Raw genomic sequence first — 24,794 nt, 5'->3', positions numbered from 1 at the left:
GGCTAGTTGTCAGAGATTCTATGTGTAGATTTATAGGTGGGGATTAAAGAATTAGAAAAATTAGTGTATAAATGTTAAGACTTTACCTGGCACAACATGTAAATCAACTGTATTTTAATAAAAAAAAAGATGTCACTGATACCTACATACTTTTAATCATGCTTTAAAGTTCCTAAATCTTCTAGATAACTTAAAAATTGCTATGTGTAAATATACCCCTCTTTATATCAAGCAGGTAAGAGGCCCTGATGAACCAAGGCAGTCACATTCTTCTTCCCTTTCTGGAGAGCTTCCAGCTACATCCTACCTTAGACACTGGTTTGAACATGTTAGTGACCTTGCCATGTTGTGCCTCCTCCCTAAGCAGGAACACGTTGGCCTTGCTGGGCGCTGTTTTCCTCCGGGCATGAGCATCACAAAGAATAGGATCAGGAGCTATGCTTTCTCTGTGCTCTTTGTAGTCTTGCCATGTTGGCAGTGCATTCATTGGAATTAGGTCATTTTTCTCCTGAAGGAGTCTGTTATCTTTGGCTGATTTATTCAGTCCATTGCCTGAGCCTTATCCTAAAGTAGGGAGAATTACCATTCAGCTTTTTTGTTTTTTTTTTTTTTTTGTCTTCTTGTCTTTTCTAGGGCCATACCCACGGCATATGAAGGTTCCCAGGCTAGGGGTCTAATTGGAGCTATAGCCACCGGCCTTCACCACAGCCACAGCAATGCCAGATCCAAACCGCATCTGCAACCTACACCGCAGCTCATGGCAATGCCAGATCCTTAACCCACTGAGCGAGGCCAGGGATGGAACTAGCAACCTCATGGTTCCTAGTCAAATTCATTAACCACTGAGCCACAATGGGAACTCCACCATTCAGCTTTAAAAGGATTGATAAGATTTCCTCTTTCCTTCTGAGTTCCAGGGCTGACTCGGAGTCAACCCTTCATCCATTGAGGCCTTAGTCCCTTTTGGGGAAACTTGGCAGGGACTTGATCATTTCTAAGCTCTCCTGTGTCTTTAAAGTTCTCTGATATCATGAACTTAATTTTTACATTTTAATTTCTTCATCATATAGCTACGTTTATTTATTTATTTATTTATTTATTTTTTTATTTTATTTTATTTTTTTGCTGCACTCATGGCATATGGAATTTCCCAGACCAAGGATTGAATTCAAGTCACAGCTTTGACGTACACCCTAACTGCGCAATGCTGGATCATTAACCCACTGCACCGGGCTGGGGATTGAATCTGCACTTCTGCAGTGACCTAAGCCACTGCAGAGACAGCACCAAATCCTTAACCTGCTGCGCCACAGCAGGAACTCCCAATCATTTTTATTTTTTCTTCCAGTTGTATTGAGATATAATTGACCTACAGTACTATATAAGTTTAAGTTGTGCAGCTTAATGATTTGACTTACATACATCATGAAGTGATGATCACAGTAAATTTAGTGAACATCCATCATCTCATATATAGAATTTTTAAAACAGAAGAAAAAATTTTTGTGATGAGAGTTCTTGGGATGTACTCTCTTCATTTTCATATATAACATAGAGCAGCGTTAATCTTATCAAGTTGTTCGTTACATTCTTAGTGCTTATTTATTATATGACTGGAAGTACCTTTTGATATAGCTACGTTTGTTGAGGGCTTAAATATGAACCAGGTACTTTTCAAAGTACATAGATTGGATATTTAATCCTCACAATGAGGCAGGAGGTAGATGGGCTCCAGGCTGGACATTTGCAACTAGCCTCTTATTTGCACTTCCCAAAGCAAGAGAGAGGGACAACCAGCCTCACATGTATACTTCTTGAGGCAGGAGATGGTGGGCTCCGGGACAAACATTTGCAACCAGCCACCGATCTGTACTTCAAGGTAGAAATAACAACAGGCGCAAGGGAAATAACTGGTACTTGTCTTCTGTGACTGTTAAACAATGGCAATGACAGGATCAAAAGAGGGGCCTGAGCCCTGCTTGGACAAAACTCCAAGAGGTCATGACACCCCCTCCACAGCATCTGGGAGACGCCCAACCACACACGTGCAGAGTGACGTCTCTGGGTCCGAAGGGGAGGGGGTGCCAGGCTGTAATGCGTGTAGATAACCTTCCCACCATGCTTTGCTTTGGAATCCATCTCGGCCTAAAGGTGTGCATGCAGATTGGGGGAGAGGCCTGGGTCTCATCAGGTGTAAAAGATAAAGGAAGATAATCGGCCCGAGGAGGCAAAAACCCAGAACTGTCCCATGTAAGTGATTGAATCACCTCCGTGGCACGCTTCTCATTCAGGGGGGAGGCCCACACCCCTACTCCTTTGGGTGTGTGGTACTGCTTTGCTTCTGCCTTAAGTAGACTCATCCCCCGTGTGCTCTCCCACATGCTGTACTGTGTTTCTGACGATACACTTGACACCTATTTTTACAGTCTTTGCCTCCTTGAAACATTTTTGCTTTCAACAGGGGGCAAGAATCAGGGCAATTCTGCTTTTAACCATTAGCTTAGTCTAGTGGCTAGGATTCCTGGTTTCCAGCCAGGCTGCCCAGGTTCAATTCCTGAGCAGAGAATTAAGATCTCACTTCAAGCTGTCACCCACTGCTGTCTCTCCAAGCTCAACAACAACCCTCTGAAGTAGGTATCATCATCATTATCCCTGTTTTACAGGTAATGAAATCAAGGGACAGAACAGTTAGATAACATTCTCAAGAACACACAAGTAGAGAGAGGTAGAAATTATTTTGAATCCAAGCAGCTCAGGGCCCTATCCCTTAAGCCCACTTCAGTGGTGCCTTTTCTAAGAAGTAAGTTAGGGAATATATGGTTCCTTATTTGGCTATGTTACTTTGATTCCTTCGTGAGATTGTCATGGTCCTAGCACAGGTCAGAAAAGAATTTCCAGACACAGAGACAAAGTGAGAAGAGAGCTAAGAGATGCTGCTGGCACAGCGGGATGCCCCCGATGATTAGGGAGAGCTGACCCCAATGGAAGTTAGCTGCTTTTTTTTTTTTTTTTCTTGTCTTTTTAGGGCCATATTCACAGCATACGGAAGTTCCCAGGCTAAGGATCAGAGGGATCCAATCGGAGCTGTAGCTGCAGACCTATAGCCCAGCCACAGCAACGCCAGATCCTAGCTCTGTCTGCGACCTACGCTACAGCTCATAGCAATGCTGGATCCTTAACCCACTGAGCAAGGCCAGAAATTGAACCTGTATCTTCATGGATACCAGTCCAGTACATTACCGCTGAGCCACAATGGGAGCTCCCTTGGCTGCTTCTTTTTTTAGCCAGAGGGTGAGGGAAAGGGTGTGGGGGGAGTTCCCGTCATGGCTCAGTGGTTAACAAATCCAACTAGGGACCATGAGGTTGAGGGTTTGATCCCTGGCCTTGCTCAGTGGGTTAAGGATCCGGCATTGCCGTGAGCTGTGGTGTTGGTTGCAGATGTGGCTAGGATCTGGCATTGCTGTGGCTGTGGCATAAGTTGGCAGCTACAGCTTTGATCTGACTCCTAGCTTGGGAACTTCCATATGCTGGGGTGTGGCCCTAAAAATACAAATAAATAAATAAACAAACAAATGGTATGATAATCCCTAGGTTCATCCATGTTGCTGCAAATGGCATTATTTCATTCCCTTTTTATGGCTGAATAATATTCCATTGTATATATGTATCACATCTTCTTTATCCATTCCTCTGTCTGTGGACATTTACCTTACAATAACCACTTGAGAGTGGTACTACTACTATTTTACAGATGAGTCTGAGATATATACATTTTAGCTATTATGAAAAGGAACAGGCTTGTTATATGTCAAAGTATGGCAGTTCAGGGATTTCAGTGGATGTATTTTTATTCCTTTTGAAATTACCTCATTTTGAATTATTGGGAAAGCCTCATGAAAATCTAGGGGGAAATCTGTTAATTATTCTTTAAAGTTGTTCTACACATCAAGAGCTGTTAGGTGTTCATACATCTGTACCACAGACATGAGCATTTTAAAGATAAGGCAGTACCACCAGGGATAACTTGCTAAAGAAAGAAGGTTTATTGACTACAAAGAATTGACAACACTTTCTGGAAGGTAATCAAATGAGTCATCATATTTGTATGTGACTGTTCTTCCAGATGAACGGGAAAATATACTATTGATTGCCCAGATAGAGATTATATTTCAGTAATAGAAAGACACCAAGACAGATTTTTTCCTTAGACTTGCTCATTTTTCCAGACAGATATATGACGCCTTCTCTTCTCCGAGAGTATGTGGCATACGCTCTTTCTTATGTATCAATTTAATTGCTTTGAGATTTCTCTTCCAGAGAGTGGAGCCTGGTGGTAAGTATTTTGCTGCGTTGGTCTACCTCCTCAAGAACTTTCTTGACCACTATGGCTTTGATTGGATCTAAAAGTTAAATGTCAAAAGGAGATTTTAGAAACTTGAAACAAGATGAGTAAGATCACAATAGTTAAAATGTGGCAGCAACCCAAGTGGCCCTTAATAGATGGATACATTATCCATACAGTAGAATATTATTCACTCCCAAAGAAAGGAAATTCTGACACATGCTACAGTATGGATGAGTCTTACAGATATCATGCTAAGTGAAATAAGTCAGTCACCCAAAGACAAATATTGTATAATTCCACTTACAGGATGTGCCTAGAGTAATCAAATTCATAGTGAGAGAAAGTAGCATGGTGGTTTGCCAGAAGATGGGAGGAGGGGGAAATGGGAGCTGTTGGTTAGTAGGTACAGAGTTTCAGTTTTGCAAGATGAAAAGAGTTCTAGAGATGGATGGTATTGATGGTTGCTCAACAATATGAATGTACTTCATGCCACTGAGTTCTATACTTAGAATGCTTAAGATATTTCATTTTATGTTCTGTGTATTTTACCACAATAAAAAACACTGGAGGAGTTCCTCTTGCAGCACGTCGGAAATGAATCCGACAAGTATTCATGAGAATGCAGGTTCCATTCATGGCCTCGCTCGGTGGGTTAAGAATCTGGCGTTGCTGTGAGCTGTGGCACAGGTTGCAGACTTGGCTCAGATCCCGTGTTGCTGTGGCTGTGGTGTAGGCCAAGCAGCTGTAGCTCCGATTAGACCCCTAGCCTGGGAACCTCCATATGCCGTTGGTGCGGCCCTTGAAAGCAAAAAAAAGAAGAAAGAAAAAGAAAAGAAAATGAAGTAGAACATAAGAACAGAGTGCCCTTTAATTACCTTTGAGTTGGGCTCCCATGTTTCCGGATCCGTAATCTTTAGACTTGTAACCTCCAGACTTGCAAGCCCTGTGGACACATATTGTTGAAAACATCACAAAAGAGAGTGATTTAGAGAGAACTCCACCAACTCTAGATTCACTCTTCCGTTTTCCTTAGCTGTTTGGTGAGAACAGTTTCAGTGGGTTACACAGGTGAAAGTACTCTGCTTTAGCATCAAGAGGTGATCTTTTAAATTTTCATACAGGGCTTGTTGCACTTTGGTTTTGTAAGATGTGGCTAATTTGCATCTTGGCAGTAGTGTAATATGTTTAATATTTAGCATTCATGATAGTACACGTGGTCCTTTCACTCTGTGTTCACTTTCTAGGGATCGGTTTCAAGCAGATTTCAGTATATTTCATCCTCCCTGTAAAACATGCCACCTACCCTTCCTCTCCACCGATGAGGAGGCAGTAGGTCTCAATTTCTTTTTCCAGGTGGACCTTGATGTCCAGGAGCTGCTCGTACTCCAGTTTCTGGCCCTCGGTCTCAGTCCTGACCTGGTGCAGCTGCTCCTCCAGGGCCCCGATCTGAGCCTGGATCTGGGCCAGCTGCGCACAGTAGTTGCCCTCCGTCTCGCTCAAGGAGCACTCCAGGGAGTGTTTCTGTCAGGAAACAATAGAGAACTTGAGATATAAACACAGATAATGCAGAAATTTGCTTCAATAGATGACTTTCTCCTCTTGTGAACTTTGCCCATCGTTGTTTTAGATTTCACATCGACACACAGTCAAGAAGACTTAAAAGTCAGCAAGTTGTTCCTTTTTGGTAAAATAGCCTAAAGACACTGACAGTGCTTTTTTAGCTATTATACAAAATTCTCTTCTCAGGAGCTTCTGGGTTGTCTAGTGGATTTGGCGCTTCCACCGCTGTGGCTGGGGGTTCCATCCCTGGTCTAAGAAGCTAGATCCCAGGTGATGCCCCTGCACGCCATGGCCAAAAAAGGGGGGCTGGGGAGAATTTCCTCTTCTTATGTTCTAAGTTAACTACAAAAAAATACGTAAGGATATATTCCTAACATGGTTAAGGGCTTTCACACCCACCAGGACGCATTTTAAAGTGATACCCGGGGAGATGGTAAAAGATCGGCCTTATCGTACCGTGGCTAGGAGAGACTGAAGTTCAATTTCCAGGGTTTGGAGGTTGCGCTTCATCTCAGTCAACTCGTTCCGGGCCGAGGTGGTGGCGCCCGCGTCCTCAGAGATCTGCTGTTGCAGCGAAGCGCTCTGCAAAGGCGTTAGGGAGGGGGTACATCTTAGTTTTGTGAACCTCACTCGAACGCAGCGGGAGTGTGTTCCGGCCTAGACTCACCTTTTCATTGAACCAGGCCTCTGTATCCCTGCGGTTCTGCTCGGCCAGGGCTTCGTACTCCGCCCGCATGTTGTTCAGCAGAACTGTGAGGTCCACACCGGGCGCCGCGTTCATCTCCACGTTCACGTTGCCTCCGGCCGCGCACTGCAGAACTTGCATTTCCTGTGGGCAGGAGGAAGAGCGTTCAGCTCAGCCACGCAGGCGGGTTGTATAAAGGCTAGAGGCTCAGCTTTGGTAGGGTTCCTAGAGTTCCTTCCTCTGGGTCCATCTCCCAGGCGGTGCAGTGACCCCTCCATTTTGCATATTCTGCCTCCTTATGTAGCCTGTTTTATTCTTGAAGAGTTTGAAGGGCTCCAAAGCGCTTCCTTGTGGTGAAGTGAATTCCTACTCCTATAAATTCATCGGTTTTAGTTCTGCAGCACGGGAGAAAGTCTTACTTCCTTTTCCAAATGAAAGTCCTTTAAGATATTTATAATGAACTATCCATCACCTATTTCATTCATTTATGGCCACAAGCGTCTCCCCCTTGGGGATCTGGTCTTCATTTCACTTAGACACCAGCTTAGATGTGTCCTCAGCTCAGTTCTCGCCTGACCACAGACAGTGTGATCTTGGTCCAAGAGCTGAGTCTGAAGAATTCTGAACAATTGAGATAACTATGAATAAATAAATAAATGTTTGTTTATATGTTTATTTATAATTATAAGCATCATCCTCTAAAGAATCCTAGTTATGAATTAAGCTATGAACCTTACACAGAGACATTATCATGTCTCGGTGACTCTGGTGGAGGATGAATCTCTATGGGAACTCTGGTTCTGTCCTGGAATGGTTAAGCTGAGCTTGGGTAAATGCTTAACTATCAAGTCTTAAGCTGAAGTCTTGATTTTCAGATAGGAATAATAAAAAAAAAAATCCTTTCCTGGGATGTTGAAAGATGTGAAAGAACTATTCGTAATAAGACCTGGCAACACTACCTAGTGTATAAATGCTAAATAAGTAGCGTTATTATGGTTATGATCATCATCATAGAAGGTGGAATCAGTTGTGCAGCCCAAGTCTACATGTTATTGCATCTGGAGTGTGGGCTGCTGGGTTGCACTGAGTCTGGTCTAAGACTGTGGGTGGCAGACATCGCTGCCGAAATCGTGTCCATTGAAACAGCAGGGATCGGCTTGTGTTTCTGCTGCAGGAACCCTCCTCCCCACCCACGTCCCAGGCCCCGATCGGACCTGGGACAATCACGAGGCTTGCTTTTTTCCCTGCACCAAATCCCCCAGGTAATTCTAGCATTCTTGTCTCCCTGGTAGTCCCTGTACCTCTTGCTCTAGATGGGGTTTTTAGTTCTAAGGATTTAATGAAAACACCTTTTGTTCAGGCAGAAGAAAAAGATATAAATGTGCCTGTGGATTTGTCTGCAAGGTAATCATTTTAAAAAATCAGTTGCACTTAATTCATCAAAAATTTGCTGCATCGGAGTTCTCCTCACAGCTCAGCATTAGTCCTCACTAACATTCATGAGGACTCAGGTTTGATCCTGGCCTTGCTCAGTGGGTTAAGGATCTGGCAATGCCGTGAGCTGTGGTGTAAGTGGCAGATTTGGCTTGGATCTGTCATTGCTGTGGCTGTGGTGTAGGCCAGCAGCTACAGCTCTGATTCAACCCCTAGCCTGGGAACCTCCATATGCTGCGGGAGCGGCCCTAGAAAAGGCAAAAAGGCAGGAAAAAAAAAAAAAAGAATACACCTTAATATTAAGTATATACACTTAATGTGTGTATGAAGTAAATGTTTATGTGTTTTAAACCCACCACTGTTTTATAGAAATCTGGTTTGCTTAAGATGTCCTTAAAGTATATTTATTTTATCTAATTAGACGTCATCTCCAAGTGTGCCGTTTTAATGTCGCTATAATTACCTCACCGAAACACAGCTCTTATAACCCTGATTGGTGTGGAAAATAAGATTTTTTTCCCCCCATGGGAAATCTGATGAGCGATCAAGGGTGCATCTGTACACATATTTCATCGCTTCTACAGCTAGCTCAGGGCTCACTCCTGTCTGACAGTGGGCATGGGTGCCGATTTCTTTAAGAAGTCACGTCCCTTATCTCCCATCAGATGGTTAGTGTCTGCAGAGGGATGGCAGCATGCCGTCAGCGCTTACCTCTTTATGGTTCTTCTTGAGGTACGTCAGCTCTTCACTTAGGGTTTCGTACTGAATCTCCAGGTCTGTTCTGCACAGGGTGATCTCATCCAGAACCCTGCGTAGCCCATTGACATCACTTTCTACGCTCTGGTGCAGAGCCAGCTCATTCTCATACCTTAAAGATTTCCAGTTGGTCACATGGTTAGAGAAATAGTCACCATTCAATGATCAAATGCTAGAATTCTGAAATTTTCAAGTGACAAATTTGGCCACTAGAGACATTTTCAAAGTCTTTTTGTTGTTTGTTTTTGCTTTTTTAGGGCCAAACCCACCGCATATGGAGATTCCCAGGCTAGGGGTCGAATTGGAGCTGTAGCTGCTGGCCTACACCACAGCCACAGCAACACCGGATCCTTAACCCACTGAGCAAAGCCAGGGATTGAACCTGCGTCCTCACAGATGCTAGTCAGATTCATTTCCACTGAGCCACAATGGGAACTCTGACATTTTCAAAGTTTATTGTGTCTTAATAATTATTTTATTTCGAGCTATTTCTTTGGCAGAAAAAGAACCAGGGTGTTGGACTCTACTTTTATAGCTGTTCATACTTTATATTTCACAGCCAGAGTATAAAAAAGTAAGAACATTCTGTTTACTTGAAATGCATGTTTTACATTGCTGGCATAAGAGTTGGTAATATTTCATGAAGGATCGAAAAATAAGTTCACTCTATTGCGTCCTGTTGATCTCCATGGAGTCTTTTCACTCTATGAGTCTACTTACTTGAGTCTGAAGTCATCAGCGGTCAGCCTGGCATTATCGATCTGTAGAACAGCGTTAGCATTGCTGGTGGTGGAAGCAATGATCTAGAAACAGGAGTTTGACTTTTGAAAGGCAATTCATCACAATCAAGAAAGAACGAAAAGTAGGGTTTTCTAGATTAGGAAGTGGAAATAATCAAAATTAACATAGTTTACTAGGTAGTGACATTTTAAGCCTGACCACTGAATCCACTTAGTGCTTATTTCCAGTGCTAACTTGAAATTTCCTTTAAGAAATCACAAATAGGAGCCATAAGTGTTTTCGGCATTTGTTGAAGAAAGAAAAAGGACCTTTAAAATACAGGCGTTCCCTGGCCTAGCAGGTTAATGATCCCATGCTGTCACTGCAGCTGCCTAGATCAGTATTGTGGCCACAGGTTGGATCCGTGCCTGGGAAACTTATGCTAAAAAAGAAAGAAAGAAAGAAAGAAAACGAAATAAAAGTATTTTAAAAGGATGGCCAAGTGTAAACTCTTACCTGATTTTTGAGATCATCAATTATCGGGAAGTATCTACTGTAGTCGTGATCAAGACCGCGGCAAGAACCGGGTCCAAATTTCTCATACCAGCCCTTGATCTTCTGCTCCAGGTCGGCGTTGGCCTCCTCCAGGGCGCGCACGTTGTCCAGGTAGGAGGCCAGGCGGTCATTGAGGTTCTGCATGGTCACCTTCTCGTTGCCGGAAAGGAGGCCCCCCTCATTCAGAGTGAAGCCGGCGCAGGGATTGCCCCCGACTCCATTGCCTCCTGAGGTGCTGCCACCAAAGGCACATGAGAAACTGCTTCCGATTCCAGGCATGCTGCAAGCATTTCCAGCCCCAAAGCTGGCTCCCCCACCGGAGAGCCTGAGCGATCCGGATGCTGTGGTGGGGCGAGGACAGGCCCTCCTGGATCCGCTGGAAAATCGAAGAGACATGGTATCCGGGCGAGTGTGTGGCGGAGCTGTGTTTGTGAAGACCGGAGTGGAGCGACTTCCCACCCCAGCAATTCTGTTGGCCTTTTTATAGACAATTCTCAAGTGTGTTCTGGATGAAGTTCTGCCTACATAGAGTCAAACACAGCTTGCCAGCCTCAGCAAGTCAGCGTAATTGGATGATTTTTCCTAATTAGTAACCAACTTTGCCCGACTCATTTCTGTAGGAGGGCAGTTGCCCCCAGGTTGGTGGTTATCTGAGAAATGGGTCTTGGGTGGAGTAATTTCAGGTTCCTTATTACATTTTGAAATTGTGAGTGAGTCATTTCTCACTTCCCTGCTTGGTAGATAAAATTTACCAGTCTACCGCACAATAAAAATCTGGCGTGATGGTTTTGGGCTATTCCGTCGCTAAGGCAGATTTTGATGTTTCTGAGACTTTCTCTGCTCCTTTTCTTTCCTTCCTTCCTTCTTTCCATCCTTCCTTTCTTTTTACGGCTCCACCTGCACATATGGAGGTTCCCAGGCTAGGGGTTGAATTGGCACTACAGCTGCCGGCCTGCACCACAGCCACAGCAACGCCAGATCCAAACTGCATCTGTGACTTATGCCGCAGCTTGTGGCAGTGCCAGATCCTTAACCCGCTGAGCGAGGCCAGGGATCAAACTGCATCCTCACGGACTCTGGGTTGTGTTCTTAACCCACTGAGTCACAATGGGAACTCCTGCTTCTATTTTTTTTTTTTTTTTACAATTCTTTCCACATCAGTAGAGAACAGAATTATAATCATTATTTCTCCAACCTGGATCTTCAGTCACCAATTCCCCCCACCTTCCACTCTTGCCATTGTTTCCGGTGGGTGGTAACTTCCATTTGGCTGACGTGCATCATATTTTGTTGACACTTATGTCTGGGGATAGCTGTCTTCTCATATCCATTTTGGTAATTAGGAACACACCCCTAATTGCTGTTATGGGTTGTGGGAGTTTGGCAGGACATTAACTTAATTCCTGACCCTGCAGAATTTGAAGAAAACTGGAAGGAAATATTTCTTTTCACTTCATCATGGTTTAGCTTAGGCAAAAGTCATCAGTCAGCTGGCTATTTAGTGGATGTGGATTCCTGTATACTTATTACAAAGTCTCAATATTATGGAAATTTTGGAGAAAAAATCTGGAAATTGGCTAATGGACAAAATTTCCATGAATATTTGTTAAGTAAGGCTGTTGTGAACACCTGGGTTAATTCATTCATTTAACCAATATTTATTAAAAACCTACTATGTGCCAATCATTGTTCTGATGCTTGTGATAAGTAGAGTCATATGTTATTTGCCCTTTTGTGACTAGCTTATTTCCCTTGGTGTCTGTGTAAGTAGCATGTATCAGATTTTCCTTTCTTTTAAGGCTGGTTAATGTTTCATTGCATGTTTATACCATATTTTGTTTATCCATTCATCAGTCAGTGAATACTTGGGTTGTATCCACGTTTTAGCTATTGTAAATAATGCTGCTGGGTACATGGGTGTATAAATATCTGTTCCAGTCCCTGCTTACATGTTTTAAAAATATTTTTTTATTATGGAGTTCCGGTTGTGGTGCAGTGGAAATGAATCTGACTAGGAACCATGAGGTTGCGGGTTCGATCCCTGGCCTCACTCAGTGGGTTAAGGATCTGGCATTGCTGTGAGCTATGGTGTAGGTCGTAGACGTGGCTAGGATCCCTTGTTGCTGTGGCTGTGGTGTAGGCTGGCAACTATAGCTCTGATTGGACCCCTAGCCTGGGAACCTCCATGTGCCTCAGGTGCGTCCCTAAAAAGACAAAAAGACCCCAAAAATTTTAAAAAAATTTGTATTAAAGTATCATGGGTTTATATACACTGCAGTGCCAATATCTGCTGTACAGCAAAGTGACTCAGTTATACATATATCTACATTCTTTTTATATTCTTTTCCATCATGGTCTATCCCTGGAGATTGGATATAGTTCCCTGTGCTGCACAGTAGGATCTTGTTCCCTGCTTACATTTTTATGAGAATATATCCCAATGTAGAACAACTCGATCATATAGGAATTCTATTTGGAACTTTTTGAAGAAATGACATACTGTTTTCCATAATGACGCTACTGGACTTCCCGTGTGGCTCGCGGCATAACTGCTCTAAGTTGCTTCCATAATGACTCTTTCCCATATTTCACATTCCCATTCATTGTGCCCAAGAATTCTGACTTGTTCACATTATATCATCACCAATGTTTGCTATTTTCTTTCTTTCTCTCTCTCTGTCTGTCTTTCTTTCTTTTTTGATTTGCGTTTCCCTGATGATTGGCGTAGTTTTGATTGGCGTTTCCCTAAACCTCTTCATGTGCTTATTGGCCATTTGCATATCTTCTCTGGAGAAATGTCTATTGACGTCCTCGGCCCATTTAAGATACCATGTTAGTTTTTGCTGTTGTTAAGTTGTAAGAGTTTCTTATGTAGTCCTGTGCTCCCTCTCAGATGTTACATTTGGATAGTACCTTATGGTCACCCAATCTTCAAGGGTCATTCAAATGCCAGCAAACCTGAGTGGCATGATGATGTGGAAACTGATGATGGAGGGGAAATTGGAATGGCAAGAGATAGCAGATGGAACCAAATGTGGTAACATTATCTTAGTTTTTAAAATTTTATAAAAATTGCTATTTAAATGTAATTCTGGGGCCCCTCTTTGTGCTAATAATGAGGGGCCCTGAAGCTTAATGTGTCATCAGCATCATGGTAAATTCACCTCTCAACCACCCTGCCCACAGCTCCATCCCTCAGCCTGGTCCTCCGTCATACTTGGTTCTTCTACGTTCTGCCTCTCTCCTTGGGTCCATGAGGTCAGCTAGTTACTTAAACATGTTTTTTGTTGTTGTTGCTGTTTTTATTGAGGCTTCTTCCACCATTCTGAACCAGATAGACTTTCTCTATCTGCTTTCTTCCAAAATTCTTTAATCCACCTTTGTTTCTTCTTTTATTGTTATTATCATTATTATTTTAACGGCTGAAAGGTATGGCATAAGGAGGTTCCCAAGCTAGGGGTTGAATCAGAGCTGTAGCTGTCGGCCTACGCCACAGCCACAGCAATGCAGGATCTGAGCTTCATCTGCAACCAACACTGCAGCTCATGGCAACACCAGATCCTTAACCCACTGAGTGAGGCAGTGATCAAACCTGTATCCTCGTGGATACTAGTTAGGTTCGTTACCTCGGAGCCACAACAGGAACTCCTTATTCTTTTTTATCTTTGTGGTTTTATACCTTTTTCACTCTTTAAATGGGGTGTGGGGAGGGAGAAGAACCCACATGTTGCCAAGTGTGTTTTTGGAAAGAAGGTGCCAGTACTCTGTCTGCACCATGATTGAATGTAGCCTCAAATTAGTCACATTCAAGAATGTGACTTTTGGAGTTCCCAGGTGGCTTAATGGCTTAAGGACCTGGCATTGTCATTGCACCGGCTTGGGTCACTGCTGTAGCATGGATTTGATCCCTGGCCTGGGAACTTATGCATGCTGCAGGTGTGGCCAAAAAAAATAAAGAAAGAAAGAATGTAACTCTTGCATTGGTGCCAGGGGCTCAGGGCACATGTAAAATATCTGAATCAGAGACAAAATGTGGCCTTCCAGATGTTCTCAGGAATTTCTAACGTAACATAATAACATTTATGTCTCTCCTGTCCAATAAAACTGCGAAGGGAGATCCTGCCTGATTCCCCTGGTCATATCATATTCCAGGGTCCAGGGTCCAAGAGCTCTGATGATGTTCTGTATTCTTATTGGTCTTGACTTTTTCGGGGCAGTACCTTCTTGCCGAGACCAGCTCAGCAGGTAGGGGCTGAAAAACGTGTGCTGTGGAACTTAAGAAAAAAGTTAACATAAAACAAGACAGAGACATTTATCTTAATTAAAGGTGGGAACCGGAGGACTCAAGGTCTCAGGGACCAAGAGCCCCGCCTCAAGAAACCACACTGCTTCTATTGTGCTCTTTAGGATTATGTCAAGCGAGGAGGGGGTTGTAGGTGCAGGATATAGTTTTTTTTTTATCATTATTATTTTAAAAGTCATGTAGCTGGTAGCTGGTTAAGCTTCTACTCCGACCTTTAGGCATTTAACAATCATTAGCACTGAGGAAGCCTGGCGTCAGCTGTCTGTGCAGAGCATCTAGAGACTCACCATTGCGCTTCCGCAAATGGCGTGCCCATCCGAGGCAACCCTGCCTAGGTTTGCACCTCGTTCTCCGTGCTGATGCATATCCTGCTAACGACCCCTCATAAACCCCCTGGGGCCATGAGGTTCCTCTTTCTCTTATTTTAACAGGACGTATCATGCTGTGCACAGGTTCCGGCATGCCTAGACCAATGCATTATGTCCTCATTCAGCTGACCACATGAATAACTTACGCCTTTAGATCTTGGTTCTTAAGCTTAAGTCATTTACCAGCACTGCAACTGTTTTTCAAGCAGGAATATGGGGTAAAGTAAAGCAGGACAAGGTGGAGTTTTCAGCATAGAAAATAACAGCAGAGAGGCTAAGAAAAGATTGTAGAAAACATGTCTCCCTTAAAGAAAAGAAAAGAAAAGGAAAGGAAAGAAAATAAACATGTCTCCCGACACCTTCTCTGCCTGTTCTGTAAAATATTTGTTTCCGAGGGCCTGAAAGTGAAATGTCTCGGATACGTTCTGTTTAGCCAAGGTGTCTGAATGTTGAATACCAGAGAAGGTTGGGTAGTTAACAATTAAGAATGCCTGGAAGTTCCCACTGTGGCTCAGTGGTAATGAATCCAACTACCCAACTAGTATTCATGAGGATGCAAGTTCGATCCCTGGCCTTGCTCAATGGGTTAAGGATCTGGTGTTGCCATGAGCTGTGGTGTAGGTCAAAACGCAGCTTGGATCCCCAGTTGCTGTGGCTGTGGTGTAGGCTGGCAGCTGCAGCTCCATTTCGACCCTTAGCCTGGGAACTTCCATATACCACAGTTGTGGCTCTATAAAGCAAAAAGAAAAAGAAAAAGGAAAAAAAAAGAATGCTCAATAAAAGTTTTTGGGATTGATAACAATCTTTCACCTTTTAATTGTATTTATTTATTTATTGGCTGCACCTGCAGCATGTGGAAGTTCCTGGGCCAGGGATCAAGGCTGTGCCAGAGCAGCCACCCAAGACACTGCTGTGACAATGCTGTATCTTTAACCTACTGAGCCAGGCAGGAACTCCTCACCTTTTGATTTTTATTTTTCGCTGAGACTCACTTCTCAGAAATGAGGGTGAGTACTTAAGCTTTCCAGCCCTCATTTCAAGAAGTATGTTGTTAGCTAAAAACATGTATTTATTTTTATTTTTATTTTTATTTTCCCACTGTACAGCAAAAAACATGTATTTTTGAATCATAACTTATACTTGTATTAAATATAAATCTATCTTTTGTGGACCTTGAGTCTATTTATCTAAATAGGGAACAGCGGGTACAGAAGAATGAAGTTAGATTGTTCTTGGAAAGAATAACAACTCTCTTGGGAACAAGGAGTGACTAGTACTGGGGGTCGCAGAGAAAGAGAGTTCAACACTGTGGTGTAAGGTGGTGGATTAGCCAAGGGTCTTGAGAGAGCTGAGGCTCTGGCTGTAGTCCTCCAATTCCTGGGAGACAGTGCCTCTGGAGTATCGTCCTTGTTGAAATAAGATGGTAACAAAGCATAATGAGGTCCCCTGTAGGCTAGGAGAGGGGGTTATCTGGTGACCAGGACTTAATCAACATGGGGGCAGAGGAGGTTGGTGCTGGAGAGGAACTGGAGATGGGTGATGAACAGAGAGGAAAAGACTACATCTATGCCCACGAGGATCTGCCTGATTAAGGTCCCTCTGGGATGGCAGTGGAATCTTAGTGTGAAAATAGGTGAAATTCCTATGCTGACTTTTTCCCGGTCACCATGGTGGAGAGAGAGATCTGGATTTGAACCTAGACCCCACACACGTCAACTGTGTAACTCTGGGGAAATTATCTCTTTGAATAGTTATGTCTTCATATGTAAAAGGGAGATAATAAAACACATACCTTTATAAGCCTTTATGAAGAGCCAACTGGTTAATTCACAGAAAGCAAGATTAAAGCACACTCAGTTAACGTAAGATATTGGTATTGTGGTCTTGCAATTGGAAGTACTTCTAACCTAACTCCATCCAATTCTACACCATCGAACTAATGGCTTCCGTCACCGTAACTGAGGCCGTGGATAACAAGAAAGCCATGGAAAAAGTCACTTTCAGCTATAGCTCCACCTCAAGAAACTGTGCCTGCGCTGAGGTCAACTACCTTACTTGAGGTAGGAAACAATTGCAAGCTAGGTGGTTTTTGAGACTTGGAAATGCAAGCTTAGTGGGGCTCAGCACCCAGCGATGGTGAGGTTGAGTTTATGGGCCACTTTTTTTTTTTTAATTGGAATAGAATTGACTTACTTTATGGGCCACTTTGCATTTACATGTGCTGTAAATACCCTTTAGTGATACCTTATCCTGCACAGTGGAAATCTAGGTTATTGCAGAGTTCCTCGCCTCACCACTCAAATGAAATAAACATCCATAGCCCAGCACCGGGCCGCTGTCTCCAGCTTCACGTTCCAAAATAATCTGGTCAGGATCTTGTATGCAAGAGGATGTGAGCAAGACGGAGAACCACCTCAGGCTTGAGCCATGCAGATCTAAATTTGCTTAGTTACCTCCACGGTAGGGGCAGAGAGATACACATACATGTATGGCAAAGTGGAAAAGCAGCTCTCCAGATGCCGATTAACAAATTAACATTAGCTGATCAGCCACGTAGGAGAGGCAATATTAGGTTGAACAAATCCTAATGCTCAATGAGTATAATCTTCGATTACATCCCCAGAAACCCAAACCCAAAGAGAACTAGTCATTTACATAGTTAATCAAGAACAGATTTGGGACCAGAGATTAGGGCCAGCAATCTTTCCAATTCATCCTCTCACGAACCAAAGTAAATATACCGTAAGCGAATTTCCACCATGAGTGAGTGTAAGTGAATAAAATTAAGTGCACTTAATTTTATTAGCATATCCTTAGTACGGTGACATTGAGATCAATTCAGAAATTCAGAAGCACCAGACTTATCAAAATAACTCAACAGGAGTTCCTTTTGTGGCTCAGTGGGTTAAGGACCCCAGGTTGTCTTGGTGAGGATGTAGGTTCGATCCCTGGCCTCACTCACTGGGTTAAGGATCTGGTGTTGCTGTAAGCTGTGGCATGGCTGCAGCTGCTCCTTGGATTTGGTATTGCAGTGGCTCTGGTGCAGGCCCCCGGCTGGGATTCAACCCCTGGCCTGGGAACTTCTAGGTAAAGCCATAAAAAGAAGACTAAGAAGAAGAAATCAACAGAAACATTTTTAATGTAAAGGCTAAAATGGCTCCCTAAGTACAAACAAAATCCAGGAACAGAGCAAGATTTTTCCTGTTCCTGAGAAGAGTTACATGCAAAGAACAAGAGAAAGGGAAGAGAAGGAAAACGCATTCTGACCCTTTTATCGTGAAGAACAGAAAGCAATGATTTCCTTGGGTTGTTTGGCCAATGGAATTTTGCGAAGGGAGACTTTTTAAAAAAAATAACTCCCCCCCTCTCATTTTGGGACTTTAGAAGGCACTCGTTGCTCCGTTGTAATGCTGCTTATTTTAGGGGATTTTTCTTCAACTGAATGAACCCTTAGTGAAAGGATACTGCCGAGCTGATCTAGTTCCCCCACCACTGTTTTGACAACAGTTTCTTCTTTTGAGTCTAAAATAAAATAAACGCCGCATTGAGTGCTCAATTAACTATTGCCTGCTGCATACAAAATAGATAATTAACAAGGACCTACTATGTAGCATAGGGACATCTACTCGACATTCCGTAATAACCTATATGGGAAAAAGGAACGGATATATGTATAACTGAACCTTTGCTGTATGCCTGAAATTAATACAACATTGTAAGTCAACTATACTCCAATAAAATTTTTTAAAAACCCAGTGTTTGAAAGTTTGCAGTAAATTAAGATATAATACTGTGTTTGAAGGCTATGCTTAGCAAGGCCTGGGGCTGTCTTTCTTGTACCTACCTTTGTTTTCAGAACAATGGGTATTCGAAGGCTTAAGTGAAACACAGATTAAAACTTGTCAGGGAAGTACAGGCCTGGAACAAGTAATATCTTCTTTTAAACACCAACTTGCCCTATTTCTGCAGTTTCAAATAAAGTAGCTCTTCTATCAAACCACTGAAACTGGGAAAAGAATAGGTTCTAAGTAAGAAAAATACTGGGGGAATTGATTCCCTATTTCAGTAACTCCATAATTTTTTTTTTTTTTTTCTTTTTATAGTTGCACCTGCGACCTATGCAAGTTCCTGGGCTAGGGGTGGAATCTGAGCTGCAGCTGCCAGCCAACGCCACAGCCATAGCAAAGTAACTTCGTAATTTGAACACTTCTATTCAAGAGCAATGTGAAGTACAAATATTAAGAACTGGTATAATGACCCATTATCCCTTCATGCACTAGAATTAAACTTAGAAACAATTTTATTTGGTTTACAAGTAAGTGACTTTTTAAATATGATTGCTGGAGTTTAAAAGAGTGACATTAAATAATAACGCCTTCTAGGGAGTCCCCTTTGTGGTTTAGCGGTTAATGAACCTGACGAGGATCATGAGGTTGCAGGTTCCATCCCTGGCCTCTCTCAGTGGTTTAAGGATCCTGCGTTGCTGTGAGCTGTGGTATAGGTCACAGACACTGCTTGGATCCTGTGCTTGCTGTGGCTCTGGTGTAGGCCAGCGGCTGTAGCTCAGATGAGACCCCTGACCTGGGAACTTCCATATGATACAGGTGCAGCCCTAAAAAGCAAGAAAAAAAAAAAAAAAAAAGAGACTTCTATACCTTTGACTTGATTTTCAGAATTTATGGGCCCATATCCTTTTGATTTGTAACATGTTGAGTTGCTTTTTCTGTGAAGAGAAGAGAAAATTATTGCATTTTTTTACTTTCATTAGGGAGCTCATAACTAATTATGAATGGGGAATAAAAGTTTTGGAGTTCTGGTTTCAATAAGATTCAAATTCCTCCTATGTTTAAGAGACATTAGTAAGATTTTCATGACTTCAGTATAGTGAAAGAAGAGATTAAGTGGTCGTTTATAATCAGAAATTTCCTCGAGGCAGATATTAGCATATACAGCATGATAAGGATTCCCAGTTCTCATTCTGACTTTTCAGTCAGCCACTTGGCCAGTGAACATGTTTAGAGGACCTACCATGCAGAAGGTTCTGGCTGGGTGCTGGAAAAATTATAGAGCAAAGACACAAGCAGTTTACGCTTTTGAAAAGAAATTAAAGCACATGCATGTCAAATGTGGTCTATAACATGACATGAATGGTGCTGTGAGAGTAGTGAAAAATGGTTGGGTTAATAAGTGCTTTGGCCTCAAGGGGAAGCAATCACTGTTGGGTTCTTAGGAGAACAGGCTCCCGAGGGCTGACATTGGCTTTGGAGGATGCATACGCTGTTACTGACTCATGGTGTGACCACGAGCAAACATTCTTTTTGTTTGTTTTTTCCCTTTTTTTGGGGGGGGGTGTTGGCCGCACCCATGGCATATGGAGGTTCCCAGGCTAGGGGTCTAATCCGAGCTACAGCTGACGGCCTACACCACAGCTACAGCAACACCAGATCCAAGCCTTATCTGCAACCTACACCACAGCTCATGGCAACGCCGGATCCTTAACCCACTGAGGGAGGCCAGGGATGGAACCTGCAACCTCATAGTTCCTAGTTGGATTCGTTTCCGCTGTGCCACGACAGGAACTCCACGAGTAAACATTTAGTAAGAACCACTAATTACCAACTACCTTTTATGTGCAGGCCACCGATGCATGCATTTTACCTACAAAGTGAGTGCCATGGTTAAGAGGAGATAAGAACATTTTTGGTGTTGTCAGTTTTACCAATAAGGCAGCTGGGGTTGAAAGAGATTAAACTATGCTCAATTTCACTTAGAGGTGTGACTCGCACCCAGAGCTGTGGCTCTTGGCTAATAAGCTCTGGTGACCTCTCCAAATTAAATCTTCCTATTTCTTCATTCCTCATCTTTTCAAATGTAATAATAACCCCCTTAGTCCAGGGTACATGTGTAATAACTAGTGAAGCAATAGTAAAGCTGAATGTCCCGTGAGAAGACATGTGCCTCAACACTGAATCACGGACAGCAATTTTCCTCCTTAATTGGAGGACAGGAATCGTTCAGCATCCCATATTTAAATGTTTCCTATGTTAATAGGTAGAAACACATTCCATACATAGAAATTTGATTTGACTACCTCTTTTCATTTCACCTGGATGCAGTAATAAATTCCCAAGGCGAGCTCTTCAGAGTAGGAAATTCTAGGATGCGCTATTGGTGTACATGTATACCGAGAAAATCTGGTTGATGTGAGCTTCATTTTTTTTCACAAGGGGATATTTACCTTTCTCCTCCATCTATTAATTTGCAATATGTTTCAATTTCCTTTTCTAAAAATATTTTGACATCTAGAAGCCGTTCATATTCCAGCTTCTGGCCTTCGGTTTCCGTTCGAATCTGCTGGAGTCTTTCCTCCAGAGCCCCGATCTGCTCCTGGATTTGCTGGAGCTGAAGGCAGTAACTGCCTTCTGTCTCAGCCAAGGAGCATTCGTGGGAATATTTCTGAAAGAAGAACAGAGCAAGGCTTGCCTGTGTAACAGAGAAATGACATGTTTCTAGTTTTTAAACATTCTCAAGGTGGAAAGAAATACTTGTACAAGGGTTAAATCTTTTTCATTGAAAATTAGCATTAGCCAGGTTTTTTTGTTTTTTGTTTTTTTTCCTTTTCTTTTTACGGCTGCACCTGAGGCATATGGAAGTTCCCAGGCTAGGAGTTGAATGGGACCCATAGCTGCTGGCCACAGCCACATGGGATCTGAGCCATGTCTGTGACCTCCACCACAGCTCAAGGCAATGCCAGATCCCCAACCCACTGAGTGAGGCCAGGGATCAAACCCGCATCTTCATGGATACCAGTCGGATTTGTTTCTGCTGTGCCACAACCAGACCTCCCTAGCCAGGTTTTAAAAAAACATTTTCTTGAGTTCCCGTTGTGGCTCAATGGTTAACCAAGGTGCAGCTCTAAAAGACACACACACACACACACACACACACACACACAATTTTCGAGGCAGTTCCCTGGTGGCCTAATGGTTAAGGATCTCATGTTGTCACTGCTGTGGCTCCAGGTCAATGCTGTGGCATGGGTTCAGTCCCTTACCCGGGAACTTCTGTATGCTGCGGATTTGGCCCAACCCCATCACCCACCCCCAAACCAACATTTTTCTCTCCATTGAAAAAAAATTTCTTTTTCAAATTTTGGGATTATAGAGTCAGAAGTAATATTTATGGACATTGGTATGTATTATATCTATGTCTAATACTTTTTAGTTATATGTAATTAATCATGTATATTCAGTTTTATACACATGTACATATTTAGGTATATATTTATATTTGCATATATGTATGTATTAACACACACACACTCATTCAAAGCAATGCTGATTCCTACGAACCATGGCCATGAGGGACTGAAGTTCTATCTCCAAGCTTTGCAGATTGCATTTCAGTTCCCTCAGCTCGTTTCTGGCTGTCGTGGCTGCTCCCGCATGGTCAGAAATCTGCTGCTGCAGCGAAGCCCTCTGAAGCATAATTGTCAGACGAGTGAGTGACCCGCTCAGTGGTCTCCCGAACAAGCCCTTGGCGTGTGCCTTGCCACAGACGTACCTTCTGGTGAAACCTGGCCTCGGCATCTTTGTGGTTCTGCTCGGCCAAGGCCTCGTACTCAGCCCTCATGTCGTTCAGCAGAACAGTGAGGTCCACTCCCGGGGCTGCATTTATTTCCACAGTCACATTCCCCGCAGCTGAACACTGCAGGACTTTCATTTCCTGGAAAAGGGATCTGAATTAATGATCAAAGTAGACGTCTGATGGATATTCACACAGTGGACTTGAGGAAGGCGATTGGATACTGGATGGAGCCACAGTGCGGGGTTCCTCACCTCCGCGTGATTTTTTTTGAGGCACATCAGTTCCTTACGGAGTGCGTCACACTGTAACTCCAGGTCGGTGGTACAAAGGGCCAGCTCATCCATACCTCCGTGTAGACCGCTGATGTCAGCCTCAACGCTCTGGCGCAGAGCACGCTCATTTTCATACCTAGAGGTTGTTAGAGTGCTTGAGAATTATAATGGTAGGCAGGTCCAAAGCATAACTTTCTCGGAGGTTTTGTATCGCGAAAGAAGTGATGTTTGGTACACAGTCCTGGGGTATATGCCCACAGCAAAGCGAGGAAACTCTTTGGTATACCTACTGATTTCTAAATAGTTGAAAGAGTTGTTTCTTCAGGGTTGATTTTTGGCATCCAATGTGCTGAACAGTTGAATAAAAACATTGTTTCAAACTTATGATCGCTCTTTTTTGGCTGCGGCTGAGGCATACAGGATTGAACCTGTGCAGCAGCAGTGACCCAAGCCGCTATAGAGACCATGCTGGATCCTTAACCCACTGTGCCACAGGAGAACTTATGATTACTTTTTATCATGGCTTCCTTGATTTAATTTCTTCACTGCTCTTTTCTTATTTTATAAAACGTGTTTGTTATTTTAAAGAAATTATTGAAGTGTAGTTGATTTACATGTTGTGTTAATTCCTACTGTACAGCAAAGTGATTCATTTATACATATGTATATATATTCTTTATCAGATGCTTTCCCATTATGCTTTATTGCTGGTTATTGAATATAGTTCCCTGTGCTTTATAAGTAGAACCTTGTGGTTTATCCATTCTTATGTAATAGTTTGCATCTACTAATCCCATACTTCCCAATCCCTCTCCCACCCTTGGCAACCACAAGTCAAAAACAGGTAGGTTTTTAAAGCAAAAGCTCTGTTCGCTACTCCAACTGTAGTATTTTTATTATAATGAGTTACATTGTTTTCACCTACTTCAGCCTGAAGTCGTTGGCAGTCAGTCTGGCATTGTCCTTTTGGAGAACAACGCCGGCATTACAGGAGGTCTCAGCAATAATCTAAAGAGGGTAGATTGTGCAAAATGTTAAGTGTCCAAAGTCAAGGGAAACTTCAGATTTAAATGTGATTCTTATCTTCTTAACCTCAAGCATTTATTTTAGCATCATTTTTTTCTACATTAAAGGAACCTGGATTTTCTTCAGAGCTTAAGAGGCAAAGCTTAAGAGCATAAGCTTTCCCAAATCACGGACACTCTTATTACTCCTGATCAAAAAATAGGAGCTAAATATAAGATCAATGAAGCAATTATATCTATTTGGAAATGATTTCTCTTTCATTAGTTAATTCTACAAATTCTTTTTTTTTTTTCTTTTTATGGCCACATCTGTGGCATATGAAAGTTCCCAAGCTAGGGATAGAAATGGAACTGCAACCAAGGCTTGTGCCACAGCCACAGCAATGCTGGATCTGAGCGGCATCTGTGACCTACGTCACTGCTTGCACCAACATCAGATCCTTAACCCACTGAGCAAAGTCAGGGATCGAACCAGCATCTTCATGGACACTATATCGGGTTCTCAGCCTGCTGAGCCACAACAGAAACTCCTAATTTCTACAAATTCTTATTGCCAGCAGTGCGCTAAGTAAGCGCTAGAAATGTAGAGTGAGCAAATTCTACATCATGTAAATTTGCTAAGCTCGGTTTCTACTGTCTTTTTTTTAGGTTCTGCGCACCCAAAGTCTGTAGTCAAAGTATCCGTCTTTCTTACCTGCCGTTTAAGATCTTCAATGACTGAGAAATATCTATGATAGTCTTGATCCAAACCCCTGCAAGGACCAGGCTCATATTTCTCATACCAGCCCTTGATTTTCTGCTCGAGGTCAGCGTTGGCCTCCTCCAGAGCACGCACATGGTCCAGGTAGGAGGCCAGGCGGTCATTGAGGTTCTGCATGGTCATCCTTTCATTCCTAGAGAGGAGGCTGTGCTCCTTTCCAAGAAAACCAGCACAGATGCCACTTCCCAACCCTCTACCACCGTTATAGAAACCTCCTCCAGAAGAAACGCTCCCAAGAGTACAAGAAAAACTGCTTCCTGCCCTCGACCCGCCACATGCATTCCCAGCCCTGAAGCCTGTTCTTCCACCAGACCACCGACCGGCACCTGCTGGAGAGCAGAGGCGCCTGGATCCACTAGAAATTGGAAAAGGCATGACGGCAGCACAGCCAAGCGACCCTTTCTCAGAGAGAAGCAAAGCCAAA

The 24,794-nt window shown here is 43.0% G+C and overlaps 2 protein-coding genes and 1 long non-coding RNA gene across 4 annotated transcripts in view; 1 reads left to right on the top strand and 2 right to left on the bottom strand.

Annotated features, from left to right (window-relative positions):
* The window catches only part of LOC106505430, a 42,657-nt gene extending 17,964 nt beyond the window's left edge, over positions 1–24,693 (top strand). The window contains exons 1-3 of one of the 2 annotated variants that reach the window (XR_002337111.1): positions 10,564–10,693; positions 24,259–24,454; positions 24,579–24,693. This is a non-coding gene — a long non-coding RNA (uncharacterized LOC106505430). Of the gene's footprint in view, positions 1–10,563; positions 10,694–24,258; positions 24,455–24,578 lie in introns of those variants that run through there. The other variant, XR_002337110.1, reaches the window with a different exon arrangement.
* On the bottom strand, positions 4,021–10,575 carry KRT25 (keratin 25). The gene is made up of 8 exons (XM_003131484.6): positions 10,017–10,575; positions 9,501–9,583; positions 8,736–8,892; positions 6,573–6,734; positions 6,362–6,487; positions 5,649–5,866; positions 5,221–5,288; positions 4,021–4,400 (listed from the first exon to the last, which is right to left on the bottom strand). The coding sequence occupies exons 1-8, from the start codon at positions 10,449–10,451 to the stop codon at positions 4,291–4,293; spliced, it is 1,359 nt and encodes a 452-aa protein (XP_003131532.3). The 5' UTR covers positions 10,452–10,575; the 3' UTR covers positions 4,021–4,290.
* KRT26 (keratin 26) lies at positions 17,848–24,794 on the bottom strand. The gene is made up of 8 exons (XM_003131482.4): positions 24,305–24,794; positions 23,511–23,593; positions 22,565–22,721; positions 22,290–22,451; positions 22,079–22,204; positions 20,965–21,182; positions 19,382–19,449; positions 17,848–18,248 (listed from the first exon to the last, which is right to left on the bottom strand). The coding sequence occupies exons 1-8, from the start codon at positions 24,743–24,745 to the stop codon at positions 18,094–18,096; spliced, it is 1,410 nt and encodes a 469-aa protein (XP_003131530.1). The 5' UTR covers positions 24,746–24,794; the 3' UTR covers positions 17,848–18,093.

Source organism: Sus scrofa, chromosome 12 (assembly GCF_000003025.6).
Source record: "Sus scrofa isolate TJ Tabasco breed Duroc chromosome 12, Sscrofa11.1, whole genome shotgun sequence".
In the NCBI taxonomy this organism is placed as follows: Eukaryota; Metazoa; Chordata; class Mammalia; order Artiodactyla; family Suidae; genus Sus; species Sus scrofa.
The sequence above is the reverse complement of the archived record's forward strand: the minus strand, read 5'-3'. Positions and strand labels throughout refer to the sequence as shown.

What these genes read in the sequence shown, in the direction of transcription:
- KRT25 (XM_003131484.6), bottom strand. Translation starts at nt 10,451, where the DNA reads ATGTCTCTTCGATTTTCCAGCGGATCCAGGAGGGCCTGTCCTCGCCCC. An exon ending in TCAAGAAGAACCATAAAGAG is followed by an intron (nt 6,735 to 8,735) that starts GTAAGCGCTGAC and finishes TCCTGCCCACAG; the next exon opens with GAAATGCAAGTTCTGCAGTG. An exon ending in CATGGGAGCCCAACTCAAAG is followed by an intron (nt 4,401 to 5,220) that starts GTAATTAAAGGG and finishes TTTAACTTTTAG; the next exon opens with ATCCAATCAAAGCCATAGTG.
- KRT26 (XM_003131482.4), bottom strand. Translation starts at nt 24,745, where the DNA reads ATGCCTTTTCCAATTTCTAGTGGATCCAGGCGCCTCTGCTCTCCAGCA. An exon ending in TTGAAGATCTTAAACGGCAG is followed by an intron (nt 23,594 to 24,304) that starts GTAAGAAAGACG and finishes TACCCTCTTTAG; the next exon opens with ATTATTGCTGAGACCTCCTG. An exon ending in TTAATAGATGGAGGAGAAAG is followed by an intron (nt 19,450 to 20,964) that starts GTAAATATCCCC and finishes TTCTCTTCACAG; the next exon opens with AAAAAGCAACTCAACATGTT.